Source organism: Telmatherina bonti (genome assembly GCF_933228915.1).
Source record: "Telmatherina bonti genome assembly, chromosome: 2".
NCBI classification, from domain to species: Eukaryota; Metazoa; Chordata; class Actinopteri; order Atheriniformes; family Telmatherinidae; genus Telmatherina; species Telmatherina bonti.
Genome location: NC_136620.1, coordinates 19,860,066 through 19,877,186, shown reverse-complemented (window position 1 = coordinate 19,877,186; position 17,121 = coordinate 19,860,066). Strand labels below are relative to the sequence as shown.

At 39.3% G+C, this 17,121-nt stretch overlaps 1 protein-coding gene across 1 annotated transcript in view; it reads right to left on the bottom strand.

The window, feature by feature from the left end:
• The window catches only part of LOC306771267 (copine-8-like), a gene marked incomplete at both ends in the record, with an annotated part of 79,034 nt that extends 64,524 nt beyond the window's left edge, over positions 1–14,510 (bottom strand). The window contains one exon of the mRNA XM_079260401.1: positions 14,428–14,510. Within this exon, the coding sequence (XP_079116527.1) occupies positions 14,428–14,510 (83 nt within the window). The remainder of the gene's footprint in view (positions 1–14,427) is intronic.
• Positions 14,511–17,121: the final 2,611 nt, after the last annotated feature.

Sequence of the window (17,121 nt, the reverse complement as noted above, 5' to 3'; positions counted from 1 at the left end):
GATGCATGCTCAAACACAGCTCTGATTGCTGCCTCCTGGCTGGGATTGGTCCGTCATGTAACCTGCTCATCCCCACCCTGCTCATTGGATAATTGGGACTCTGAACTCAGCTGACTCCACTAATCACCAGGACTTAAAAGACACCAGGAGTCCTTCATTCAATGGCTACCACTGGCTCAGTAGTGGTCTGCCCTCAGCTTGTGTGGTGACTCTAAACTGTTTTATGTTGGGAGGACTTTGACAGAGCTGCCTTATTTTCTGTGGTGTTGTTCATTGTCATGGTTCTGTGATATCTGTTAGTTTTTTTTTGTTTGAATAGTTAAACCAGTGTTTTTGTTCAGAAAACTGCTTTACGGTACGGGCTTGTTTTGCTCTTGGTTTGGCTATTTTGAGGCCATTCCTGGCCTGTTCTTGCTTTGTCTTCCACCATTGGACAATAAATCCGTATTGGTCCATATGTACACCTGGCCACAGGTCTTTCTTTTGTGCAGCTCAGTTGCCCTAGCAGAGTCTGGGTCATAACGAATGTAAAAAGAAAAGGCGCAGCTATTAATTAAAGCTGTTCATCAAAGACCACACGACTGCGAATGAAAATAGCAAGCCAGTGTTGTTACAAGTTAAGGTCGGCGCTAATTTTACAGCAGTGTTTCTCCATTCCTGTCCTCAGGCCCCCCTGCCATGCATGTTTTAAAGGCAACCCTACTTTAACACACCTGAATGAAATAAAGGCTCGGTAACAGGTTGCAAAGAAATTGATGGGGAAGTTCAATAATGACTCTGGTGCTATGGAGGAGGATCATGTCTAAAACAGGCAGGGTAGGGGGGGCCTGAGGACTGGAATTGAGAAACAGTCTATTACAAATACAAAAAAATTAAACAGAAAAAAAATCTTCTATTTTATTTAGTTTTATTAGAATCGGGCAATATCCAGCTTGTCATATTTTATCATGGAATAAAATCACTTGGTGAAACAATGTTTTTGTTGCCCTTTTTAAAGTCAGAATATAGATCAGTAGCTGCAAATTAAGTTGAAGTGCAATACAGTTTACTGCAGTATATAAATATGTAACTGTTCCTGACTTTTGTATAGTTACTACTCTGTTGGACTTTATTACAAGATCTTCACAAAGGTAGAAAGGTTATCCAATCAATCATTTGATTGATAGAGTAAAGTGCCATATTAATTGGTCAATAAAATAATTAATAGTTGTAGCCACAGAGCAAAGGCCACTTACAGTATCTTGACTGAAGAAATGGATGAATCAGTGTTATCATGTTGGCTACAATATGTTAAAATCTAACAAACCAGCTAACTTCAAACTTAACCACTCAAGTGAGTTTTAGTTAATATCTGCAATTAAACGACCAACCTCTCATAGCAGCTAATAAAGCATGGGTAGATTTTCATTCTTTAAGGACTGGCTGTTTGGAGTCTAACTTTAAGCTGCAATAATCACAACAGCATGGCTTTGTCCATATTGCACACTGCCAAGAGACACAAGAAGACAAGGAGGGGGAGTGGAGAGAGGCTCCTGCTATCATGCTAGCTGCAGGGTGAGCACTTTGTCGCCCGTCCTGTCCTGTATGACAAGCAGCAAGCGCTCCGAAGTCATTGATGGCGAGTGATGTATCTAGATCAGGCACTCATGTTGTGCTGATCCCAGTGTGGCCCAGATGGTGAAATGCCACGCTCTGCTGCTTCCCTGTCAGGGAACGCCCACTGGCCCTTCTCCAGCTTTGAGACCTTAGATAAATGACAATAATCGTTGGAATTGACTGCAGTCATATCGGGGCCGTGTTTTGTGACTGGCAGAGAGTCTGAAAGATTATGTAGCAGTGAGAAATGGGAGACCTCACCTGCCAAATGGTATAAATGTCTATTAAAGAGATAAACTGGATCTGGTTGGCTCCCAGAGGAGAGAGAGTGGAGGCGGAGAACAAGCTGCCAAGACGAAAGCGGGGGGGTCTGAGTTGTGTATGAAAGGCAGCACGCAACTGTGTTTGCGTGCGTGCTTGCAGCCACCGTGCACTTTTCTATGGATATGGTAACCTCCCTATGATTCATGTGTGCCCAAGGGCTTCCACCTGGCCCTGACGGAGTCGAGTGACTCTTTAAAAAGCCCTTTCCTCCACGGGCAGCCTTCGAAATGTCTTGGTGATGCGAGCAGAGTGCCTCGTACTTCATCAAACATTTACGATAGCGGTCCCCCCTCGACACCAGAATTACATTTGAAATCCCACCAGTTACATCACAGCTTCCTAAAAATGGCAGCTGGAGCTTTAAATACCTCTGTGAGGACTGGAGGGGGGACTTCCATCTGTGAGAGCATGATGCATCATGCGTTATGGAAAAAAATAAAAAAGGGAGCTCATATATTTGCCTTTAGACGGTCGAAGCCAGTCATAAAAAGGATTGAGACTTCTTGCTTGAGGATATCACCTCTTCTTTGTCTTTAATATGGTACATATATGAGCTGAAAATGGTGTTTCTTTTAAGCATTTTGCTGTTTTGTTTTCTAATAATGTCATATTATTATCTCTTTTATGCATATTATGCATGCATGTTCTTCTTACAATTGTGTAATGATCACCAGCAGAAAGAAATTCCTGTTGGAGAACCACAAAGTGACTGAGAGGTCAGAGTCAAGAATTATTCATCATCATCATCCTCAGACAGTTAGCAGTAGTTCAATTTAAGTCGACCATATAAAAGAGGTTCTTAGACTTGATGGCACTCTTTTTTTCTATTTCTAATGAATTAATGAAATTCAAAGTTAATGTGGACAGACATTAAGAAACGAGCTCATTTTAAGTACTCAGGAGTTAAATGTACCTTTAATAAACATGAAGTAATTTCCTGCAGCAGCTAGAAAGCAGCATGTGTAGTGAATAAAGTGGGTTTTTATTAATTACAGATGTTTCAAAATTTCAAGTGCTAATTGGTTTATTTTGTCAGATATTATTTTCATATCACTTAACAGAAAGCACAACATAGACAAATGAAAAAGCAGATGCATACTGAGCAAAAAGGTTTGAGTAGTAGTCCATAAAAAATGGTTGAAACGGTCATTATATTATACGCATATTTGGAGATAGGTGTAAAGAAATGCATTTTCACTGGATTGAACGTGTTAATCCTGGAAGAATCTGTGTCAGCTTTGCTCACTTGATTCCCCAAAATCCCATGTAGCCCTTTCCAAAGACACTACTCTTGCCTTCCAATCTCTTGAAGACAAAGTCTGGTTACATGAGGTGGTCATACCCAATTTGTAATCTAAGGTAAGCTAGCAGGCTTCTACAAGGCTCTGTTTTTATTACACTATCACAGAAGCCATCCGCCTATCCATTTTCTGAACTGCTTAGTCAAATTAAGGGTCATGGGGAAGCTAAAGCTTATCTAATCATTGGGCGAGAGACCCTGAAGAGGTCACCAGTCCATCACACCATCACAGAAGCATTTCTTTCTATCTTTTGGAAGGCCTTTTTAACCCATACTGGATTTTGGGCTGGGGGGCAATACGTTTTGTTTTTGGTTTTTTTTCTAGTATTCAAATATTGAAAATAAAGATTATTTATGCAGTTGTGTTAACTTTTCATCTCTGCTTGTTTGCTAGCTGTCAGTTTTGGTGCTCCATCCTCTGTGTTATGACATCTGTTGTGGTCAAGTTTAACTGAACTGTCTGCAAAATCAGGATTCCATCAACGTGTGGGCTGCACTTTAGAATTTTTAGAGGACATGCGTCTGTCTGTGCTGAGGAAAAAGCGTGTGGGTGTTGGGGATCTCTGCAGGACCAGAGGCTTCACTTTTAGGACCACAACATCAAGATGCAAATTTTTCATAATGACTACTTCATTGTGAGAGAATGACATCCAAGTCATGTACTTTTACTCTAATCTTAAGCATGTTGGCATGCTAGCAATGTCAAATAAGCTGGAAAAAATTTAAAACCTGTATGTGACAGTGTTGAAAGTGAGGGTGATATGACTGCAGTCCAGAGATTGTGGTCATTAGACAGCAACCAGTTCTGAAACTGCGGCCTCCTGTAGCTGCAGAAACCACATGTAGTCAATGGCAACTAAGAGCAATACACAGATATCTCCATTAAAGTATAAACTTCACTTAACAAGTTCACCATTTTCTCCCAAGGGACAAGCCTGTAATTACAACAACTCAAAGGTATGAAATTTTTTGGTACATTTTATTCTGGTGTGGACCACAGTTTTTAAATAAGTTTGACTTTCAAGCTTGTTTATTCAGTTTTTCAGTCACTTAGTTTAGTAGCAGCTAGGTACAGTCGGATGTCCTCTCCTTTTGCCCATGACTTCTTGGCTGTTTCAGAAAATCACTTTACAGTCAGTAAGAATGTGTCTCTATAACAGCATCATGAAAGCTATTTATCCATCTGAGTTGAGTACAACGTGAACAGTTTAATTGTTTTCTGTTCCAGGTCAAATGGTTTTGCAGCAGTCATGGGTATTTAACAGCTCTGGATGTGCATTGATGGGAACACAACACCTGGGTATCCACCACTATGAATGCACAAGAATTTACCTTCCAGTCAGATAAAATCATGTCAATATGTTCAATTAAGACAAAAAAAAAAGCTGTGCTGATCTGATCAGTCAAGATTTGAAATCTATAAGATTCATAACAAAGGCTGGGTGTTATGGCCTCAAATAAATATCGCAATATCATGAGCAGTTCACGTGGATAACTATAAATGGCCGATAACTACTAGTATGATACAAGACTATAGACTGATGTAGGATCCATTGTGTGACTGATCCAGAGATTGGACGTGACTGCAACGTGCTTAACGTATCTTAACTCTGCAGCGACCTTTACTCTCTCCGTTATGTACATGCTGGGAATCACAGTTTTTGGAAAAAATATTTCCACAATGGCAGACCGTATCTCTTGTTGACGGTTTTCATGAGGTGTATAAACCCTTTGGGCTCTACAGTAACAATAGTCTCATTCGGACAGAGACATTCTAAGAACTGCGTTCTGAGAACTAATAGCGTTCTAAGAACTGTCCTTCGCCAGAGAACCGTGTCACTTTGCATTCGGACATGAGTCGGAGACCCGATCGCTACCGATCTGACGCAACCATCTGCGACAGTGACGTGTTATTTTAGCGCCACTCAGCAACAAAACAAACCGCGAAGAGGAAAACACCACAAAGGAGCAAAAATGGAGAGCGACAAGGCCATCGTGTTCTTTGTGTGCTTTCGAACCCCCTCTGGATTTCCTCGGCTGAAAAAACGGCCAGCAGGGCTCTGACTTCGTCGTCCGTCCACTTATCAGCTGCGTTCTCCATGCTTCCGTAAACAGTGGTTTTTAAAAATGGCGGGGTCTGACGATGCGGAAATTAAGTAGCGGCGCTCAGCGCGAGGGCGTAGCTATCACCTACGTCAGCCTGCTTCGTCAGATGCGTTCCTACAGAACTAAGGAAAGACCCGGAAGTTGAGTAGGCGCTGAAATGGTTATAGGAACTCAGGGGCATGGTCCCTAAGTTCCGATCTGTCCGAATGCGCCAAAGAACTGAAAAGGTTACAGGAACGTCAAATGGTTCCTACAGTGGGAAAGAGGCTAATGGGAGCCATGTATTTTGCTATATGATAGCCTATCGCATCGGTAATTTCAATCCATTTCTTTGACATCTACTCATTGTTGAAAACTATCAAATTCTTTGGTTAATGACTGCTGCCTTGATGTGTGAGTGCTTTTTAATTTCTTCTCACAGCTCTTTCTTGTTGACCAGATCTACATTCACCATCGCAGCAGCCGCTTCAACTAGCTTCAACAGCTGTGTCCTTCCTAGTTACTGACTGGATGGGGCAGAATCACATGACTACACATGGCGTCTTAAAGGGACAGGAGCAGACCACTTACCTACACGCGACCAAAGAGAAAGAACGGGTTTTTTTTGTATGCCGAAATTACCAACATGGGAAAAATTATCAGTTAACATAAATTTTGGTATTGGTAAAGTTTCGGTTTATTGCCCAGGCCTTTTCATAACTATGAAGAATTTTGTCATACTTAGTGCACCTTCAGATAAAAGCCATGTGTGTGTGTCCACCTTGGCCTCTACTAACTGTTTGATTGGCTGGCTGTCATTCACTTGTACAACTGTCTCCACCATTCCTCAAACCAGCTTTCGTTATTTTTCAACAAACAGTGAACACTAAAATTATGTGCAGAAATTTCTTGTAATGTCGTATAAGGACCAGCAGAAACCACCACTGCATGTGATTTTAAGACAGGTGAACCAAACATTGATTTTTAATGGGTTTTTTTTACAAATTTGGTTTGAGCTAGTCACCATCCAGTCAGACAGAAGTATAAAGAGTCTTGCACGCAGTTTTATGCTTCACATCTCTGGACAAGATGTTTGCAGAAGAACTTCTATTTCTACGTGAATCCTTTTCTGCTCATTTAAAAAACTTACATTTTTGGGGCAGATTTTTTGAAGGATGACAAAACTTGATTTAAAAATATAAACTTGTGACTTTTTATTCAGCCCATCCTATTCGGATTAAGTACCCTAATGTCCTCCCTACTGGGGTCCTCTGTTTCCAAATAACATTATCTTACATCAGCTATACTACTCAACAATACACCCACGCTTTGCGGTGATTTGCTGTAATGCATCTACATGGGCCCTAAAAATGGACAAAATAACAGACATAAAGGAAGAAGATGACAGAGGGTTCTATCATATGTGTAGAGCAAAATAACACAGAAAGCGTGTTTTAAAAAAAAAAAAAAACCTTACCTCTAATCACAATGTGTGATTTCACCCCCTTCTATTCTGGTGTAACATTAGGCTATGTGAATATGGAGGCACATGAGCATAAATGCAAAAGAAGATTTAATGGATTTTAACTTGAAATAATGTAAAGTACCAATATATGCTAAAACGTGCTGTGTTGCTTTTAAAGTCTGAAAGTAGTGGTCTTGTAGTGGTAGTAGCTTACAGCTCTGCATAAATCTGCATTCAAATCCCATATTGTTCCCGGCGGAAAAGCATCAAACACTGGACACTAATCAATGTGATGTCTTCAAATCTGTCCGCTGCAATCACAGAGATGTGGGAAAGTGGCTATGCAAAAGATGAAAGCAGAGGAACAGAGGGGGCAGAGGGCGAGTTGGTTAGTAATGTAATGGAGGCATGTCAGCTCCCCAAGGTAACCAGGTGAAGCTACTGTGGCGAGATGGTGCCTTAATTAGACCAAATTACCGCTTCAAAAAACTCATTAAGACAGCTACTTTGCATGTCTCTTACAGGGACTCTAGTGGTTTATGCTGGCCACATGAGGCCAACTTGATATGTTGGTTTTGTTCTCTGTTGCACACAAATTGTGAGAGAGAAGAGCTCAAAGAGAAGAGCCAGAAAATGCATTCAGGTGACATGAAGTTAATTTGATCAGATTTAATTTTAGTTTCACTAAAGCTTTATGTGCACTTTGAGTTCAACTAACAGTTGTACTTAAAATGTAGCTATTAGACCACTGATTTCCCTGGTAATAAGATGGAATCAATGGAGAATGGTAACAGCAGAAAAAGCTGATATTTACATAACCAAAGTGCACCAGAAGGAATTTTTACACCTCATCTGAGAATAACAGTACACTCTTTCTCCCTCATCAGATAAGTTTTCATTTTCTAATGATCTATTGTTACACATGAGCTCAGCGCTGCTGCTACAGACTATGCTTCCATCCTTTTGCAAAAATACATCAAGTTCTTCTAGTGTAAATACACTGGTTTCTTTAACATGACAATGAGTTCACTGTACTTAATGACCTCCACAGTCACCAGATTTCAGTCCAATAGAGCAATAGTTCCCCATAAGAGAACAAGGGGTCCCCGAGGCTTTGACCATTTAAAGCCATTGTGATTAATGATTTGACTCTTTTTTTTTTTTTAAAATGTAGCGCAAATAATTCAAACAAAATTATCCGAGTAGGTGCATACTGACCACTAGCTAGAACACGTTATTGATGGAGAAAATCTCACTAAGAAAGCATAAAACCGATAATGGTTTCAGTAGAAGATGAGGCAAGGAGTCCACAGCGTTTCAGAGTTTTTATGAAGGGGGTCCTCAAGGAAAATATTTTGGCAACCACAAAGTGCCTTTTGGGATGTGGTGGAACAAGCTATTCTCATCACGGATGTGCCACAAACAAATCAGCAGCAAGTGTGTGATGCTATTATGTCAATATGGAGCTACATAGAAGATTGCTTTTTTTTTTTTTTTTTTTTAGCAATATTAGCGTCTTTAAAAGCTTTTCCGCATTAGTGTAATACTGTAACAGTCATTTCTGTCCATCAGATTTGACAGCTTGTTAAAATAGGTTTTCTTTCATTTTGTTACAATAAAAACATTATTTTAACCCTAATCTTTTAGATCATTTCATTTTGGACTGTGAAGTGTGGCAAAACTTTACCTGTGATCGGCGTTTTTGACATTACAAAAATCAATCGTGACAAACACTTAAATAGACAAAAACAGCAGTGGAACTAAGGCTTTGTGTCAGCCTGTCAAAGCTCTTTCTGTGATGTCAGCCATTCTGTTTGTTTGCAGAAAAAACATGATACCTCCACACTCTGCATTCCCTTCTGAGTCCTTTTAGGTATTTTTCCTTTTCTTCCTGCCTTTCCACATGGAAAGTGCAACATCGGCTCTGACACATCGACAGACCTCTCAGCAGGTCAGTGTCCGGCTTCAATGCAGCCACATCAGAACACGTCAATTCTCAGATGGAATACGCGTCCTACCTTTTGTGTCCAAAGGTCATGGCTATCACTCTGCTGTGGACCACTTAGATCAGTAGGAAACCACACTGTCGTGAGTACCTACATGTTTCTGCACAAGCATTCCCCAAAGAACTGCCTGTCTGCGTGGTTCTGTTTTCCTTTCTTTTCTTTTTTTTATCGTGCAGGTCTAAATGCCTGCCATGCACACTGTTTACAATCCAAGTAGAAAGCAAGAAGCTGCATGTTCACATGCCATCAAAGGCTTGTGATCAGGAGTGAAAGGCCCTCATCAGCTGTACAGCTATGTGCAGCAGACTGGGGGATTTCCTTCCCACTAACGCTTCATATTGGATTTGAGTTAATCAATCTGTCAGTTCTGCTGCTTGACTGCACACGAGTCCTGAGATGGTTTGGAGTTATTGAGCTAGGGAGCGTTTTCACTTGAGGATGGGATTGAGCCAGACTGAATGCTTCAGTAGTTTACAGAAACAGTAAAGTGGGAAAATCACACCACCCACAAGTTGGGTGCTGGGAGATATGGTTGTGGTGCAGCTGCTGAGGGCGTCAACTCGAGGCAAAAAATGCACAAACAAGGTTGTTTTCTCTTAGAAAAAAGATTAAACTTATGCAACGGATGTGGCTGTCAAGTAGTATGTTGGTCTTTGTCTCAGGGGTGTGTACATGAAAGCATCAGCATTCAGATATGTGCTTAAACTGTGAGGGCTTTGGAAAAATGAATAATAACAATGATTAAAAAAAAACATCTTTAATTTTTTGCAGACCGATCGCCAACAAAATAAACTACTAGTTGCAAATGTGGCATGAATGAACCTCCATGAACTGTCTGGCTGTTTAAAATCTGCATTTACAAGCATCAAAGGACATCTTGCCATACTTTTTCTGTTTTCATTTTTAATAAAATTAAGCAAAACACAGATGACTGTAAACAAATCTATCCAACAGCTAAACATTATGATTTTGTATAATGTAGAAAAATCAATGGAAATCTCACATTTTAATATTGTTTTTGAAAGTTAAGCATTTTTTTAGATCAGGTGACAGAAAAAATGTAAAATCAAGATTACAGTGGGCTTAAGACAAACAGGCATGGTCTGAAAACTATAAGGTAAAACAAATACTCAGTGAGGAATAATGAATCTTTTGTTTGCTGCAGGTTCAATTAAACTTATACAGAGAAAAATAAGCCAACAGTATCGGATGCTTGATGGTGTTTAGTTAGTGTCATATAAGGTTCCAGGAGAGATTAGGGGTCAATACCTTTATAGCAAATGTACTGGTAAACACTGAATTTTGGAGACTTTTCTCATTCCACCAATCAAAACAAGCTTTGGTGATATTTTGCCCGGAACAATTAAATCCGGCCACAGGACAAAAAACATTCAGCCTTCCTTAAGAAGGACCATATTTGAATCTAACTAAAAATTTATGGTGGGAATTTGAATAAATGGTCCACAGGGAAGATCTACTCTATAAAGCTAATCTGTTAAGTGCTTCATGAGACAGTTGTAGATTGACTGACGAAGACCGTATTTATTAATGAAGTCCTCGCTTCAAAGAATTCAAGCTGCCATAAAAGCAAGAAAAGCTGCAAGAAAGTACTTCCATTTTATTGCTTATGATTAATTGGTTCTCATCTTTTCTACACTGCTTTGAAATAAAAAAAATAACAACTCTTAATTTTATGTTTTACAGAGCCAGAACATCCAGCTATGAAATAAAATAGTTTTGCCTTGTATCCATGCTTTATGTGTTTTATCAACTAAAAAAGCTAAATTAACATCAATAAGCTTAGATGATTTAATCATTATTTTCCTGAGTTGGCACACCTGCAGTTTTTTATATAGTTTTTTTTTTTTTTTTTTTTTTTTAGAAATCAGCAGGTTCTTAAACAATATTCTTTAGGTATAAACACAATTCCCAGTTCGACCTAAGAGTCAGGCTGGGGATGGAACGGTTTGATGTGGTTTGGTAAAATCTCATCTCTGTAGTGTTTTCATAGCCAAGTATACTAGCAACATAACGATGTATGCGTCAGCTATGTGATTGTGGGACATCATAGCATTGCAATGCTGTTCCTGATTAAAAACAAAGAACGATGCGACACAGAAACAAAGGAGGAGAATGTCCGACATCCAGCAGTTTGTCTTCTGCTTGGTATGTAGCGCTATACAACAAAAAATTCACTCCATTATTCGACATTCCTGTTTTGTTCTCACTGCCAAGTCACACAAAAAGTGACAATTCTTCCAACCAATCAACACTTGGTAGCATGTCAGGCTCCACCCTTTAGAGTCAAGGGCTCGACAGGAGGGGGGGGCATTGCTTCTTCTCCATTCACTTTCTATGGAATTTGCGCCATGAGGTGAAATTGCTGCCCTCCATCAGCCAAGCAACAGGCAACATTTATGTGAGTGAACACCCACCATCGTTCATTTAGACGTTCACAGGGGGGCTTGAACGCGACACAAGAAAATTAAAAAATCTTCTGTCTGAAAACCGGATGTCTCAGTTCACTTAAAAAGTAAACCATGGTGATGTTTGTTTATTTGTTTATTTATTTTTTTGTTTGTTTGTTTTCAAAATTACACACATGCAAACTGAAAATAGCTGCTAGCATGTTTCACTGTAAAAAAAAAAAAAAAAAGGAACACCCTTAGAAGCTGCAAACTTGTAAAGCAGGGGTCCTAACGCACCACCCCCCGATACATAGTGCAGCTTTATCTCAATTCAGCTCAAATCAACACGATCCAGGACTATGGCACACCTAAAGTGGGAGTTACATATAATGGGAATCTGTAAGTCAGCATTCACGAAACAATCTGTTTCTCACATAGTTCCCTTCCAGTGTAAGAGCAAACGGATCATCCAAAGAGAGGAACATGATGGATATATCGTGCTGCCTCTCCTGTAGCTCAGACTTGACAGCTGGAGAGGCAGCGAGATGCCAAACCTTGTGTGTGAAAACCAAACTGGGTTTGAACATTTTAGGAAGAACAGCATCTCCCGGACTGAATAAACTTACTGTGCCTTCATTGTTTACTTGCAGTGAAGGAGCGGTAAATGGGAAGGACCTACAGTTTCTTGGCATATTGAAACACCAGGTTTATTCTTTCTTCTACATTTTTTATTCTTCTTCATTGGTCGTGTCAATATTATCCCCGAATGAGCTGCTCTCACTCTGTAACGTTGCAGAGGCGGTTTGCTCCACTTGAGAAAAGTAAAGTGATTAAGTGATTTTTAAAAAAAATCACACAACTGTATTTTTTTAGACGGTTGCCACGGAGCTATTTCCCCATTCTTATACGACTCCTCATGGCTGTTTGTAGTATTTGAAAAAGAAATCAGCAGGTTTTTCTTTTGAAATTATCGTTCTGTCTCATCCTGGGTTTTAAAAATCCACTCTCTGGATTGTTGCTGTTTTTTTTCTCACAGTGGGACCCCTCATTTAACAACAAACCAAGGATCAATTGAAAAACAATAAGACAACAATGCATATTGGGTCTCAGTGGGGCTATGTCCCTGAGATTTCTGCTAATGCTCCTATATAAAGGATGTTAATTGAATTTTACTTCTGCTGCTCACAGCACTGAAAAGCAGACATGTAACAAAATGTCGTGTGGAACAATATCATGGTTACTCTGCAAACCTGGTGCCAATACCTCAAGCCACTATAATTAGACTTATGAAAATGCCTCTGCGAGTATTCTGCTCAGATCTGCAAGGTACAACCTTTGACATTTTAAGCTTGTTAGGGCCCTTAGCCAAGGTAAGTGCAATCTAATATTTTCAGTCTCCTTCTTCATTAAGACTGCAAATCAAAACACCTATTTAGATTTTATTATTTTGCCAAATGGGACTTTTGTTATTTTGTCTGTCGCAGACTTCTATAACCTGAGAAAAAGGAGCTATTTCTGTGTTTCTTTGCGACTCAAAAATGCTTTTACACCCATTAAAGAAATGCTGCTGCACTTTTTCCACTTTCCATTCTGCCCATTTTCTATAACTACATGCTCCTATTAACTGAATATGGAGAAGCCTGAGCTTATACATTATGTTTGCATGAATAAAAACAGCATTTGTTAGAAAACCGAGATGAGTCACAACTCAGAGACAAGCTTTTTTCTTTCTTACCATCAAAGAATAAGCTTCTTCATTTTGAGATTAAATTTTTTTTTTAAATCCTAAAACCCATCAGGTTATTACCAGACTGACTTCTTCTTGAAGGTAAAGCCTTTATCAGGCTTTTATTTCCCTAAAGTCTCTTTTTTGTTATGTTTTTTTGTTTGTTTATTTATTTATTTATTTATTTTTTGCAAATGTCTTTTGTTTGTTCATTTTTTTAAAGACAGAAATGAGCCTAAACCTGTCCCTGAGGGATTGTGACTAAACTAAACTGATTATTTCTGACTGAGCCTAGTATTTATTTAGACTTGGTTATGAGAATGTGGATGAACTTTTGGCAGTGAATCCTGCTTTCAGTTCTTTAACACACGGCAGCTGATTGTTTCCGTTTTTTTCACATGTGTAGAAACTCTGCACAGACTCTTGCGCTATCAAGATATAACAAAATATTGATTTCTGATTGGAGAGCTGACATTTTAAGAAATAAAAACTGATTAAAGGAGAGCTGAAACATAATGGATGCAGATGTTTCTATCAAGGATGCCTTTTTTCCTAAACATACTGTCTTTGTGTAAAACAGCAAACAGATTTTGTCATTCTCATGCAAATTGATGATGTAAATTTGCTGTTGCTCATCTATGATGTTCCGCTCTGTGTGATATGTAAATCACATGATACAGATCTTTATCGCAACATGCACATCTTTAGGGGAATGGCGATCAATCAAATTTCAAATAATCAATACAGACACTTGATTTGTGTGGACAATAGGCAAAAATCTTAGCACTTCCTTAGCAGCGAAACCCTTGATGAGATTTACCTAAAAGAGCATTGCTGTTCTAAAAGATGATTGTGCATCAACACCTTACAATGAACTCAGCTTTGAAATGATGCTGCAACGACATGTTGGATGTTTTTCTAAATAATCCCATAATCTCTGAATGTAGAAAATACAAAGATATTTTCAGTCATGCAAAACTTAGGAAAACAGCACATCCACACACACACACACACACACACTTAAGAAGCTGAAAACTGATTCATCTTTCTTTATAAACCTGGTTGGATGATGCTCCAACATCCATCCAAACGGCTTGTGCATCCTTCATCCAGCCTCACAGAATTAAGGGACAGTGGCATTGGAGGAGCTGGTGTTATTAAATAATTTCCCATAACTCTGCACGACACAGCTGAATCTGAGCTCACAGCAGAGTAAAGACCTGTCAACGCCGACCCCCGTGCGCCCACCAGACGCACAAAATGCAGCTGGATTTCCTTTTGTCTTCTTGTGGACATCGCAATACCATTATATCATAATATCAAAATTAAACTGATGCATTTTTTTGCTGCATAGAAAACAATTTTTGCCTTAAAATAAAGGGAGAGTTTCTGTTGTGCATATAGTGTCCACAGGTCAGCACAGATTACACACCGACACGCACCCCAAACAACACCACAGGACAGTTTCACACATCCAAACATGCTTGAGCACCTCTCCTTCTGCAGCGTTCACTCACCTACAAGAAACCGTGAGTTCAACTTTGGTGGCAGGTATCGCAGCAGTGAAGGGGTCTGCGTCCCCGATACACGCCATATTCATCGAGCGGCTGCTTGGTCGATCACAAATCCTCCCTTATCCAGCGCCTCGGCGGAGGCATGAGAGGGGCAGGGGGAGAAACGGGGGAAGAAACGGGCAAGCCTCGCAGCGAAGCGTCAACGACCTGTTTTGTCTTGTGGAAGCGCGAGCCAGGAGAGGAAGGAGAGGAAACCCGCGATGCTGCTGCGGCGCGCCGGACTCGCGTCTTTGTGCGCCTCCGCGCAGAGGAGAGAGGATGGTGAGGAGAGGGCGGGAGGGCACACATACTGACACACACGCGCATATCTGCACACAGACACGCTCACTGTAAAAATGTACTGTATCCATCTGTTATAAATAACAAATAATTCCTCATCAGAAGTGCGTTCAGGGCAGACGCTTTGATGACGGTGGATTTTATTTATTATTCTGTGTTTCTCATCTTTCCCTTTGCAGCTTATTTTAAAGGAGCTGGAAATGAAATAAAATGAAATAAAATAAAATAATTGAAAAAAGAAAAAGCAGCACAGTATAAGCCCACTCGTCCATATACACCAGAAGCAGTGAGCAAACACCCAAAGGGATAGCCAGAGCTTTTGGTGCCTTGCTGAAAAGCACTTCAGCTGTGACCATTATATGAAGCACTGACCTTTTAACCCTAAACTGTATCTCCACCCTGTGGGCCTTTGGCTGCCCCTTGTGTAAGCCCTGCTGTAAGCATTACATTATGGAATAAGAACTGGGTATTTACGGAGAGCTTTTGGAAAAGCTACTTTCATGAAGCCCCTGCAGAGGAGCTCAACGCTAAAAAAAAAAAAAAGTATTCGGTTGCTTTGGTTGGGAGCTCAGATTCAAGCCCATTACCATCTATGGGAAAATTACTTGCGAATAAAGAAGACTGTTTACTATTATTGTTAACTTATCTCATATCCCCCGTGGTGGAATATTTTTTTTCTTTTTTTTAATTTACCATTCAACCATTTGATTTACTCTAAATTTATATTAGGAGCTTTAACTGTCTAGTTAAAAGCATTCAAAAAACCTTGACTGGATAAAAGACATTCACTGTCTTTAAATGAGACATAAAACACCCACAGCTGGAAGGCAATAAGATAATCACAAAGAAAAAGAAACTGTGGGTTATTTTTACATATTATTTTAATAAATCTACTTTAAGAACTAAAGGTAAAAGAAAAACATTATGAAGAGTGTATAGCATCATACTGTAACCAAATGGCAAAAGCCACCTGAGCAAAGCAAACTCAATTAACAGTCTAGAATGAAGCCAAGAGCTAAAAATAGGAATATGAGTGTCAGCTCCAATTAATCTAAAGAAAGAGATGGACAGTTCATTCAGCAGGTCAAACACCTGCTGGATTTCTCCGTTAAAGAGCCCTGCATCATCAAGCACAGCAGCTTGACTGTTTGTAGTAAGAAAAATATGGAAAATTTGCATTTGCATCAATTTAATTTAATTAAATATATGCTAAAATGGAATTGTGAAGATATTTTAACCCCCTGAAGTCTTCCAATATTTAGTAAACTGGATTTTTATGTTAAAAAAAAGACTTGTGGACCAGTGCCAGCTTACTGGACTACTTTTATTGGAGCCTTGTCAGTGTAATAGGACTCTTTTTGTAGCCGTATCATTTGTTACTGGAGCACAGTATGGCTTCAAATGTACAATGTATTTGCAATTGGTCAGAGATAAGTGTTTGTCTTATCTAAAGTTATGATTGTAGCGTGGAATTATAACCCATGTACATCGTTCAAATCTTAAGAATTTTAGCTTTCCCATGGTGTACAACATGTGGAGGTAGTTAAAAGGAAGACTATTTGGCTTGTCACTCTCTTGAGATCTAGCAACGGGCTAAAGTAGCCTAGCCCAAAACTATACTTTTTTGTGAATATGTTTTTTTTTTTTGTTTTTTTTTTTTTAAAAAGGGCTGAACTCTTTGTGTGGACCAACTTCATTTGATTCTGTGTTTGCTACCTCAGCTAATCAAGAAAAATGAAAAATAAAACATTTAAAACTAAAAACTAACATCATTTGGCTAAAGTACCAACAGTTCAGAGAGGTTGTTGGCATTATGCTAAAGTATTAGCCTACTAGCAACAACATGCTAGTGTTTAGCTAGTGAAGGAATGGTAATTGCATATTTCTGGCTAAAGAAGCTACTAAAGAGTCCATCTGGTGGCATAGGCTGCAGATCCGCTTATCATGATTCTGGTATTGATACTTTATAATCTGCCAGTCATCATATTGAAATTGATACTTTTATAAATCGTGGTACTATCAAATTTTATCTCGGTTTTCAGAATTTTTGTACATAAAATTACAGGAAAAAAGAAAAAAACAGGCCTGGTGTACATCTTGTGTTGTCTGTGTCACAATGATTATGATAATATTGTGAATTAATGACGTACTGGTTTAATGCAAGCTATTGTACACTATGTTCTTTCAGTTTTCTTTTCCACAATAAGGCCACCGTTCAAAATTTCCCCCAGCCAAGCCTCAAACCAGCAACATGCTGTGAGGCTAACCACCACACTTCACAGCCCTGTGCTCTCAAATTATTTTTTTAAATCTGTAGTCTGATTATTTGGCAATGAATTAAAATCCTTTACTTTTTAT